Source organism: Brachyhypopomus gauderio, unplaced genomic scaffold (assembly GCF_052324685.1).
Source record: "Brachyhypopomus gauderio isolate BG-103 unplaced genomic scaffold, BGAUD_0.2 sc104, whole genome shotgun sequence".
NCBI lineage: Eukaryota > Metazoa > Chordata > Actinopteri > Gymnotiformes > Hypopomidae > Brachyhypopomus > Brachyhypopomus gauderio.
Window position 1 is genome coordinate 53,440 of NW_027506925.1, and position 11,561 is coordinate 65,000.

The 11,561-nt window shown below is 43.5% G+C and overlaps 1 protein-coding gene across 1 annotated transcript in view; it reads left to right on the top strand.

Moving 5' to 3' along the window:
• The first annotated feature begins 2,882 nt into the window (after positions 1–2,882).
• Positions 2,883–11,561, top strand: part of exoc2 (exocyst complex component 2) — a 17,305-nt gene continuing 8,626 nt past the window's right edge. Inside the window, exons 1-10 of the mRNA XM_076993129.1 lie at positions 2,883–2,976; positions 4,884–5,011; positions 5,950–6,126; positions 6,295–6,424; positions 6,906–7,019; positions 7,148–7,272; positions 9,716–9,796; positions 10,418–10,563; positions 10,785–10,866; positions 11,078–11,180. Coding sequence (XP_076849244.1) covers positions 4,894–5,011; positions 5,950–6,126; positions 6,295–6,424; positions 6,906–7,019; positions 7,148–7,272; positions 9,716–9,796; positions 10,418–10,563; positions 10,785–10,866; positions 11,078–11,180 — 1,076 coding nt within the window. The 5' untranslated portion in view covers positions 2,883–2,976; positions 4,884–4,893. The remainder of the gene's footprint in view (positions 2,977–4,883; positions 5,012–5,949; positions 6,127–6,294; positions 6,425–6,905; positions 7,020–7,147; positions 7,273–9,715; positions 9,797–10,417; positions 10,564–10,784; positions 10,867–11,077; positions 11,181–11,561) is intronic.

Genomic DNA, 11,561 nt, shown 5'->3' on the forward strand with positions numbered 1-11,561 from the left:
TATATTTCTCACTTGACACACTCCATGGAAGCATACCCGCCGTTGTTTATCTTTCTCCATAACGGCTCTTGTAGTTCTGTGGTAGGGTTAACACTGTACTCTTGTAGTTCTGTGGTAGGGTTAACACTGTACTTTTTTGCAGATCAACTTACCCTTTTCTAATTATTTTCAATGGGACGTGTTTTTGCATGCTGTTTCCCCACGGTTTATAAACGATATAATTAGAAACAGATCAAGGAAGACAATGGGTTTTGACTGGGAATTTTTCCTTTTTAAACTTGTTTTTTATTTAGGTTTTAGAACTAATTTCACTTTAGGTATCAAGGAAACATCTTAGTTCTTCCCCATCTAGATCAGACATTACCATAAGTACAAATCCTACAAGTCGCACCAATACAAAAGGTATATCACCTACATGAACATACACATCCGTTACTTAAACATAAAAATATATAAATAATTGTATGTCTTTCCTATGAATATTATGAAACTGCTGACCCATTATCTATATGTTTTTATGTAAAAATGTATCTCTTATTTTATGGAAAACCTATTACATATAATTTTCTTCTAGATTAAAGTGACTCTTTTTGCTATTCTTTCACTGAAGATGCACACCTATTTCTAGACATAATCAATTATCTTTCATGTCTCTTTGGAAAAAGACATAAAATCCATAATTTGGGGCAGGCTGGTATATTTCCATTTTGAAAAGGATTTTAGACACAGTTTTAAAAGGAATTCCAATTACTTACAAAGGTTCTGTGTCTCTGCAAAGTATCAAATTGGGTCATTCTGGAGCATGTCTATATAGATGTTCTGAACATGTAAAGAACAACAGTATGATTTGTCTCCTGTAATCTCACTTTGTGTGTCATGGTGTAATGCAGAGTGATACTAAGACGAATGCAAACATTGAAAGACCTGAGATTTATTAAGGGCATATCCAGACTCAGGGTCATAGAGCCAACACATACATATGCAAAATACATAGTAAACAAAAAGCAAAAAACACAAATTACCAACAGGCGAACTGAAAGAAACACAGCAGAGAACAGGCTGTGAGGAAACACACAGAACGAACAAGTGAAGCCTGGACAAACGCCCAGCCATGTTAAACAGAACACACTGGGTTTATAACCACTGGGAAATGGGGGATAACAAGAGGGAAACCAGAAGGAGCTGAAACTGATGAAACAGCAAAAAGCAAAACGAGGACTGGAACAGGAATGGAGAACATGAAACAAGGGTGCAAGACAAGGAAACCATGGAAACAGAGCTTGCAGGGTAGGGCCAATCGTGACAGTAACCACCGTAAAGAACCAGGAAGCTCAGTAAAACGGAACAGGACCAGGAACAGACGGGGAGCAGGGACAGGAGCAGAAGACACAGAGGACAAAACAGAGACAGCAGAAACTGGAGCAGACAGATGAGCAAACACAGGAGCTGAACAAAACACAGGAACAGACAGACGAGATATAAGAACAGACAGACGAGATATAGGAACAGACAGACTAGATGCAGAAGCAGAATATGGGACGAGATGAGGAGCTTGCATGGTGGTGAGAGACTGGGCCGGACCGGGGCAGAAAGAGACAAAAACGCAAGAGCAGTGGAACAAGCAGACAGAAGAACCCCAGGAGAACCACAGAAGAACCACAGAAGGCGAAGCACACAACAACACACACAACCAACACAACGAAGCACACCACAACACACACAACAAAAGACGACGAATGACAAGGGACGACCGGGGGCACAGAAGGACAAGGAAAACGAAAATGCAACACAAACCAGTCTAGGGACAATGGGACAGAAGTGAAAAGGGACTCGGGCACCGTGACAGGAACATGGCAGGACAGAAACAGAAACAAAAGGGAGACACAGGATCAGGCAGCGGGTCAGACATCACAACAGGAACCAGAACCATACCAGGACTAGAGGAACAGCAGACAAAGACAGGGGTGGTACAGGCGGGAAACCATGGGGTGGTAGCAACAGGAGGTCAATCATGGAGGTGTGGTGGCATTTGGCGGCAGTAGGTCTGGAAGCGTTGCCACGGGAACAGGCGCAGCGGCCACAATAAAATTAACATGATATTATTATTGTGGAACCGCATGAATAGGCCATGCTATCTTGATATGATAAATCATACTTAACTATCTGACAAACTGATGGATGAATATGGGTTTGGTCAACCATAGAAAAATGATAACTTCTGAAATGTCTAGTAAAGTTGTGAATGAGGGATAATAATTTTTTTCAGGTATTTCAAGTTTTGTGCTATACCCCTTAGTTCAAATGAAGAGTAATGTTAATGATATGGCCTGCAAAGTAATTTTGGACAATTATACACTTCCAACTTTGTGGAGAGAGCTTTAGTAAGGCCCTTTCCTGTTGTTGCATGAGTGTGCCTCGTGCAGTAAGTGAGGTCCATTTTACAGACTGTGTTACACACACATTGGTCAAAGCTATGTCAACTTTATGATCATTCATTAACAATCCATGTCTGGCAAAGGTGCAAGGCAGTACCCATACACCAGTCCAAAGAACCAGCTCATTGGCACCCTAACCAGATCAACCAATTTAACTTCCTGATGGCTTTCATCACATCATCTTCTCCTCCAGGGGACTGACAGTCGCCCTCACACTATGTTTGAAAATGTATTGCATAATTGTATTATAATTGTATTTATTTTATTTATTTTTAAAATATATATTTAAACATGCCTTGCCTGTTTCAGTGTGACATTATTTCAGTGAATTTCTTTCTTTCTATGACCAAGATTATAGGCTAACGTCTATTTTATTTATATATTTTTAAAATGTTTACCTTGTAGAATATTATGTTCTGTAAAAGGGAATACTTACAAAGGGAGGAGCCAGCGTCAACGCGAACCGGAAGTTAAATACTAGAGGTTAAAAACAACCAGGGAGTGTCTGCTGTCTACCAGCTAAGGAAAAACACAGATTAACGTGAGTTGGCGTTCACAAATGTGCCAAATAAACATATTTAAAGGTCTTTTAATACTTGCATTTATAAATTAAATTACTTACACCAGGTGCTAGCTTTAAATGCCGGTGCATTACTAGATGGCTAGGTCGCTAGTTTGTTAGCTGTTGTAGGTAGCTAGCGTTAGCTGAGCCGCTGTGGGAAGTGTAATAACGCACCTCTGTTAAACACTAGTGTCACTCTTAAACACTCACTGCAGTTCTTGCTATTCTGCTAAATAAAAAAAATGTTTTCAGTCGGATCATTTCGAAACTGACACTGCATGTCCATTTCGTGTTGTTATTTTCGCTAGATAGTAGTAATGTTATAGGTGGATAGCCGTCTAGCTCCCTAACGCGAACGTAAACAGATGTTGTGACACTGATCATTTATAAACTTCACCAGATCCATCAAACTGCCAGCTGGCTCATCTGATCATATCTTAACGGTTGTGGTCTATGGTTGGAGCTTGACTCTAGTCCTGACAGGAGTAGAGAATTGAACAGATAAGCCTTCATACATGTCTGTGATACCATAATATTATTATGGTACTGTGTTTATAAACACATCGGTTAGCGCATATTGTCAACGCCATCTTCACGCAGTGTTGACTGTGCTACTGTAATGAAGTAACAGACCCAATTAATGCCACAGGAACTACAGTCCCTGTAAAGTTGCTTTGTACTACAGCAGTGGGCACTTGGTTACTACCTGCTCACCTTGTTTGATATCATTTGGGAGTGACTACTGGGTCAAAATGAAGTTTCAGGTCTCAGGACAGTTTCAGGTTCTGCATTAGAAAAAGACTCTTCCCTCTCCTTTTTGCATGGCACTAGTAAGTGATAAGCATGAGCTATTCTGCCTTACAATATTAATAAGGCAATGGAGGGAGTATTTCTGTGCCTTTACTGATTCACAGAAGATTGAGGCTGTAGCCTGCTGCAGTCTTGAGTCTCAGAGAGTTTTGCATATGTCATATTCAAATTATAATATGAAATTTTGCCAGTGAGTAAGGTTATAAGGGATTTAAGATGGTGATATATTATGAAGAAAAATCTAAGTTGATGTATCTGACATTGCTATATGGCAAAAAAATATTGTGTAATTTTTATGCATTTCTGATTGATTCAAATAATCCAAGTATTGTACATGCACAATTTAGAAAACTGACTCTGTATGTAAATACAGTCTATGTATGCAACTGACAAACTCTGGACTATGTCTAAGGTTAATTTAAGTTTGTCAGATAATACATGTTTTTAATATAAAAAATATATACTGGTATATGTAGAAAATTTATTAAATACATTAAAATGTCTTAAAGAACATGTACAAATAGGTTTATCTATGAAGTGGAGGAAATGTTATACATACATTGCATGAAATGCTCAGGTTTAAGCAGTCCATGAAGAATGGAGTCACAGATACACACTGTTTCAGCACAGACTGGATAGACTGATCATTTCTTGTCTGTACATATTTATTCCTGTCCTTTTAATGTCCTTGAGTATTCAGAGTATTGAATTTGTGACTAAAGAATCTGCATTTATCACTAACATTACATGCGGTTTATTTTTTATTCCATAAATAACGCTGGTTAAGAGAACCTTAATGTAAATTATTACCTGATAGACTGTAGAGGCGCCTACATAGCAGCACTTTTTCTTACCAACATTTACACATGTGCTCTTTGCCACCTCTAGGGGCAGTGTTCAGAAGAGTACAAGATATTTCTGTTTGTTCTACCTCACTGGGCCAAAGACCTCCAAGTCCCAGAGTTAAACAGATGCACTAGCTGATGCGTAAGACTGAAATAATAAGCTGTGCAAACTCCGCGGAGTAAAACTTGTTTCTTCTTTTCCCAACTTTTTTTCTTGCTGCCCCTCTCAAGCGTGGGAACCATGTCTCCTGCCAGACAGCCTCCTCTGGTCACTGGCATCTCGCCCAATGAGGGCACACCATGGACTAAAGTCACTATCCGTGGGGAAAACCTGGGCTCCGGACCCAATGACCTCTCCGGTAATAGACACACACAGTTAACAGTCCACACACGAGGTGCTTGTGAAAAGCAACATCTTTTTGGCACATAGATTCTGTGATAATGAAATGAAATAAAATGTGCCATATTTGTCAATTGTGAATTTACACCCCAATCGTAATTTGCCCACCTCAGTCATGGCCTCAGGCCTGGGAATTGAACCCACGACCCTCCGGTCACAAGACCAGTTCCCTACCACAAGACCATGACTGATACAGCAACTAAACAAGCATAAGCAATAACAAAGAAAATGGCAAGCCTGGTTTCACTGAACTGCTTTTCTCTTCACCGTATTTTTTATGGAAGCATCAGTGATATGACGTGCAATGCTTGACAATATGAAAGCACTGCATGTGATTGATTGATTATGCCTTACTGCTCAGAAAAAGGCCTCAGTTTCTAATGGCATGTTCTCTCGCAGTCTTATCTGATTTGTGAAATGCCAAAAAATTGGTGTTCATTGTTCTCTAGTTACAGCCCCAGCTAACAGTAAGATCAAGTCACTAGGATCACTTGTTGATGTGCATTTTTTTAGTGTGGAGGTAATCACTCACATATAAAGACCGTAGTGTTGCACGTAAGACAATAAGACACTTAATTTAGATCATCCCTTCCATTGCCCCAAAACCTTTGACAGCAGTAACCGAGAAATCAGTTGAAATGATATTAAAATGTAGCCTAAATTGGATACATAGCAAGCTAGTTCTCTACTATACTTTATGTGAGAGCACATGAGCAGAAATGCCTCTAGGCCAAACCTTCTAAGAGATCAGGCAAAATGTATATACATTTGGCAAATGCCTTTAATCCAAAGCGACTTACATTAAAGGCAAAGTTGCAAATATGGTTTTGTCGATGAATGGCCAATGAATAAATGAAAGGCCTGAACAGTCTCTTCCTGTGTCCAATTTTGCATCAGGTTTGTCGATCTGTGGGCACAACTGTCTGTTGACGGCTGAGTGGATGTCAGCCAGCAAGATCGTGTGTCGTGTTGGTCCTGCCAAAGACGACAAGGGCGAGATCATCGTCACCACCAAGAGTGGCGGCAGAGGCACCTCCACCGTCTCCTTCAAACTCCTCAAAGCAGAGAAGATCGGTCAGACACGAACACTCGCACGTTTTAGGAAACGTCACACATCCGTACACAAAGTTTCAAATGCAGTGTGACCCAAATGCATCATAGCACATAGCATGAAGACTTCCTTAAATACAAGTTTTGTGTGTGTGTGTGTGTGTGTGTGTGTGTGTGTGTGTGTGTGATCAGGTATTCTTGACCAGTCTGCTGTGTGGGTGGATGAGATGAATTACTATGACCTGAGAACAGATCGCAACAAAGGCATCTCCCCTTTGTCTCTGCGGCCAGCCAACCCACTGAACATTGACATTGACACTGGGTATAGCTACATAAATATCATCATTGCTATGTAATATGTTATATTTTCTATATAATACATGTGTGTGTGTGTGTCTGTGTGTCTGTGTGTCTGTGTGTGTCTGTGTGTGTGTGTGTGTGTGTGTGTGTGTGTGTGTGTGTGTGTGTGTGTGTTTTCCTGAATGTTTTAATAAGATTATTTCCTCTTATAGGAAGTGAAAGACTTCCTTTCCATAATGTCACTGCTGCACTTTGTATGTGTGAGCTATTATCATGTATTAATGTACATTAACTGCTGAAGAAGTTACTGGAAGAACTTCAAAACTGTGTTACTTCAGAATTGTGAGGCTTTGTCATGCTTTCCATGAAGGTTGCCCATCATTAGCATAATTTATGGCATTAGTTAACAGTAACAGAACCATGAAGAAAGCATGGCGAGGGTCAATAGGAACACATCTTCTTATTAACACTTGGTTATATTTTGTACTCTTTGCCTTATCTAGGGGGAAAATCCCTCAGAAAGATTTGGAGAGCATGTTCCCAGGGATGAGTGGGGATTTTACCAGTGAGAATTTTTCTGCCACTTGGTACCTCATTGAGAACCATTCTGGAACCAGGTAAATCATCACCACCATTTACTGAACCCCAGTGTTGGCTCGCAAACTGCTTTATTATAGTAGCCTGTCTGAGTACCCCGGGTGATGTGTGACTGCACGCCCCACGTTTTCCCTGTTCCCGACACCAGCTTTGAGCAGTTGCGCCTGGCAGTGGGGAACCTGAAGAAACAGGCCAGCCGCAAGAATGAGGGGAGTCTGGCCTATGTGAAGGGAGGACTCAGCACGTTCTTCGAAGCCCAGGACGCTCTGGCTGGTACACACACACACACACACTCACTTCAACGCTCTGACTTCTCTCTCCATAAAGTGTCGCCACTCGCAAGTGAGTGTCTGAGTTGTGGTCAGTATGGATATGAATGAGGGAGACGAGCGGTAAAGTTTTATTTCTTATATAATGTTTGCTTTTATTTGTCACGAAACGTTATGGTAATTGACAAGTAAGGCGGTCTTTTTTTTGTTGTTTTTTTTTTTTACGTTTTAGTTTTCCATTGAATTTTGTATTATGATATTAATTTGTATATTAAGAATTTTTTTTATTGGACAGCAGACCTGCATTTTTGGCTGTGTGCATTTGTGTATGCGGGAGTGGTTGGGCACATGTGCACTTGTGTGCGTGCATGTATGTGATCTTTATGAGAGGGTCACCATTCAAGGCTCAAAGCAAGATGGAACCTATTTATAGCTGCTCACTTTATGAAACTCCATCATGGGCCCACCACCTGTGGGAGATATAGTACTAGGGGTTCAGTGCATTGTGGATAGGGCGGTGGTCAAAGGCGGGGACCGAGTTGAGTGCGAGTGGGCCTTGTTCCCTGCCTCCATTGTCAATGTGGCTGACTGGTGCTGTGGTCACAAGGTTGTTGTAGCGGCAATCCCTGAACCCGGTCGTGGACACCTCGGGTAAGGGAGGCTGTCATGCGGTCAAGAGAGTCCTATTGGGCCTGGTTGACTTGTGGGACTCTGGAGACAGCAGACGGGTACAGGAGGGCTAAGCAATTCGCGCCTTTGACCGTCGCAGAGGCAAAAACTCAGAACAACTTCTACAGAAGAAACAGAACTGGAGGTCTTGGACGGTTTGCCCATCGCTGAGGTGACCAGGGTAGTCACCAGGGTAGTGTGAAACTCCTTGGCAGCAAGGCCTAGGTCTATGCAGGGGTACTGGAGAAGAGAGTCCGGTCGATAGTCGAATCTCAGTTACAAGAGGAACAATGTGGGTTCTGTCCTGGTCGTGGAACACTGGACCAGCTTTTCACCCTTGCATGGGAGATCGCTCAACCAGTCCACATGTGTTTTGTGGATTTGGAGAAGGCATTCGACCGTGTCCCTCGGGGATTTCTCCGAGGGGTGCTCCGGGAGTATAGGGTTCGTGGCCTGCTGCCGCGGGCTATCCAGTCCCTGTGCAAATGGAGCAGGAGCTTGGTTTGTATGACTGGCAGTAAGTCAGAATTGTTCCCGGTGGGAGTTGGACTCTGCCCTTTGTCAAAGATTCTGTTCAGAACTTTTATGGACAGAATTTCTCAGCATAGCCAAGTGGCAAAGATGGTTCGGGTTGGTGGTCTCAAGATTCCACCTCTCCTTTTTGCGGATGATGTGATTCTGTTGGCATCATCGGGCCGAAACCTACAGCTCTCGCTGGATCAGTTTGCAGCCTAGTGCGAGACCGCTGGGATGAGAATCAGCACCTCTAAAACTGAGTCCGTGGTACCGGAACCGGATTGTTGTGGTGAAGAGAGAGCTGAGCCAAAAGGCAAAGCTCTCGATTGACTGGTCAATCTACTTTCCGACTCTTACCTATGGTCACAAGTCCTGGGTAGTGACCGAAAGAATGGAAATCACAAATACAAGTGGCTGAAAGTAGTTTTCTCTGCAGGGTGTCCGGGCTGTCCCTTAGAGATAAGGTACGGAGTATGGTCATCCGAGAGAGGCTCAGAGTAGACTCGTTGCTACGTCACGTAGAGAGGAGCCAGTTGAGGTGGTTTGGAGCCAGTTCTGGTCCAGATGCCTCCTGGGTGCCTCCCTGGTGAGGTGTTCTGGGCATGTCCAACTGGGAGGAGACCCAGGGGAAGACCCACGACACGCTGGAGAGATTATATCTCTCAACTGTCCTGGGAACGCCTCGGTATCACCCCAGAAGAGCTAGAAGAGTTGGGCTGGGAAACCTGGGCCTCTGCCCCCACGACGTGAACCCAGATAAGCGGATGAAAATAGATGGATGGACTTTATGAAACGGGAATGTTAGCAAGTCGTGTGGTGGGCTGAGGATAAAGTTTGGATGAGGTTGTTCTGCTGAACGGAAGTGTGAGCACATTTAAAGGACGCTGCATAGATTCCCAGAGAATATTCCGAAAACTGAGTCAAAATACAAAGCAGGTCCACAGGAAACAAAACATGCAGTATTCCGGCGCCCAGGGGCCTCGGGGTTAACCCTGGTGTTACTGCTCCGTCTGTGTGGGCTCGGGGATTTGTATGCGTGTGGGTGTACGCTGCACACCAGCTCACCATTGAAATCATATGTGGTAGTTCTAAATTGGAAAACCATGGATAAGAGTCTGTTGTTGCATGTGTGAGTCGTGTGCTTGTGTTTAAAGGGAGAGAGAGATGTTGGAGAGATGTCTTATTGATGTCGAGATGTGTAGTAAGTGAGTAGCAATCCCCAGATCAAAACCATTGTTTTTCCTCATTCTCTTTCTTATTAGCTATTCATCAGAAACTTGAATCAGACGGCACGGAAAAGGTGGAAGGCTCCATGACTCAACAACTGGAAAGGATTCTCAACAGTAAGATTAAGAGCAAACCTTCTCACACACACATGCAGACACTCCCACAACCCCAGGCTGCTGAGACACACACTCCTGAGACCATATGCTGTGGCACATGCTATGTGTATCGTCTGAAAACAGTAAGCCACATTTATGCCGGCTCCATGAACCTGTGTCTGTGTACATGTGTGAACGCACGTTTGTGTCGGCTCATGCATATTTGAGGGCGAGAGAGAGACCTCTCCCCCTACCGCATGTTAATTTGACTGACGTGATGGCAGGTCAATAAACAAGCTCCTTTCCTGCAGCAAATGTAAATAAACCAATCACACTGACAAGCTTTCATCGTTAGTCCCGTCCCCTTCCTCGCCTCGCCTGCCCGTCACTCTCTCAGCCAATGCTTGACCCGGCATGGGAGAAAATGCGCATAGCTTGGCTGCCTGGTCTGGTCATTGTTTTTATTGTGGTCAGGGGGCTTCGCTTTGATTAAAAGAATCTGACCCGGTGCACGCAGCCCAGCCGTGGCCACCCAGGCAGCGGGACGGAGGCCCGGCAGAACGGTTGTGATCCGAGGAGGGGAGAGCCCGCTCCAACTCTCTCTCTTTTTTTTTTTTGTGTGTATGTGTGTGCTCTGCTCAGAGGCGAGCGATACAGCAGACACTCTGTTCCAGGAAGTCCTGGGCCGAAAGGACAAAGCCGATTCCACACGCAACGCGCTCAGCGTCCTGCAGCGCTTCAAATTCCTCTTCAACCTGCCGCTCAACATCGAGCGCAACATCCAAAAGGTGGCGCTCTAAATATGCAGCTCACACACCCACACACACACACACACACACACACACACACACACACACACACACACCTGTTAAGACTTTCAGTGCTGGTAGCTTGTGCTGATACTGGTCTGTAGTGTTGCTGTAAGAAGAACTTAGCTAAAAATAGCTAATATTATAATGAAAACTTTGACACACACAGGCTGCTTCTGTACCATATAACTCTCCCCTAGGGCGATTATGACGTGGTGATCAACGACTATGAGAAAGCCAAATCCCTGTTTGGGAACACAGAGGTTCCAGTCTTCAAAAAAGGTACACGATTGTAACTGACCCTCAATAACCTTCCCAGTGTGTTCCCAATATTAGAATTCAACATTATATACAAACTCAAGTCGTGTTTTGAGAATTCTTTGGGAAGCATGCAGTTTAAAAGGTCAAGTGCGTTACAAAATGAGCAGGTCTCAGTGTTGGGGCTCAGTGTGTTAGATGCTGGATCTGTGAGATGATCTGTCTGTCTGCACAGTGTATGCTGAGGTGGAGACACGCATCAGAGCTCTGAGGAATCTCCTGCTGGACAAATTACTGGAGACACCTTCAACTCTCCACGACCAGAAACGCTACATCAGGTGGGCGTGCGGCAAAACTTCACACACAGTAGACATTTCGACTTCTGGACCTCTCACACTCTGTTGCCTTATTATTTCATTATTAATCTCAAGGCATATTTGTACTACTGTGATTTGTTTACTAACAACATGTGAAACAAATTAGAGAAGTGTATGTAGAGTGCGGCGTGAAGGCGTGGGTCCATCAGGGGAACCTCAGAAACCTTTTACTTGCCTGATTACCGGTAATTAGTATTTGACTATTTGGTGTATGTGTTCTGTGTACTTAGTCCTGCGCATTTGTTTATGAATGCACTTGGGGTTTGCACTTGTGAAACCCTGTGCACTATGCCGCTGTAGTATTATGGTGCGTCACACTACAGCATTCCCAAGGTAAAGCGG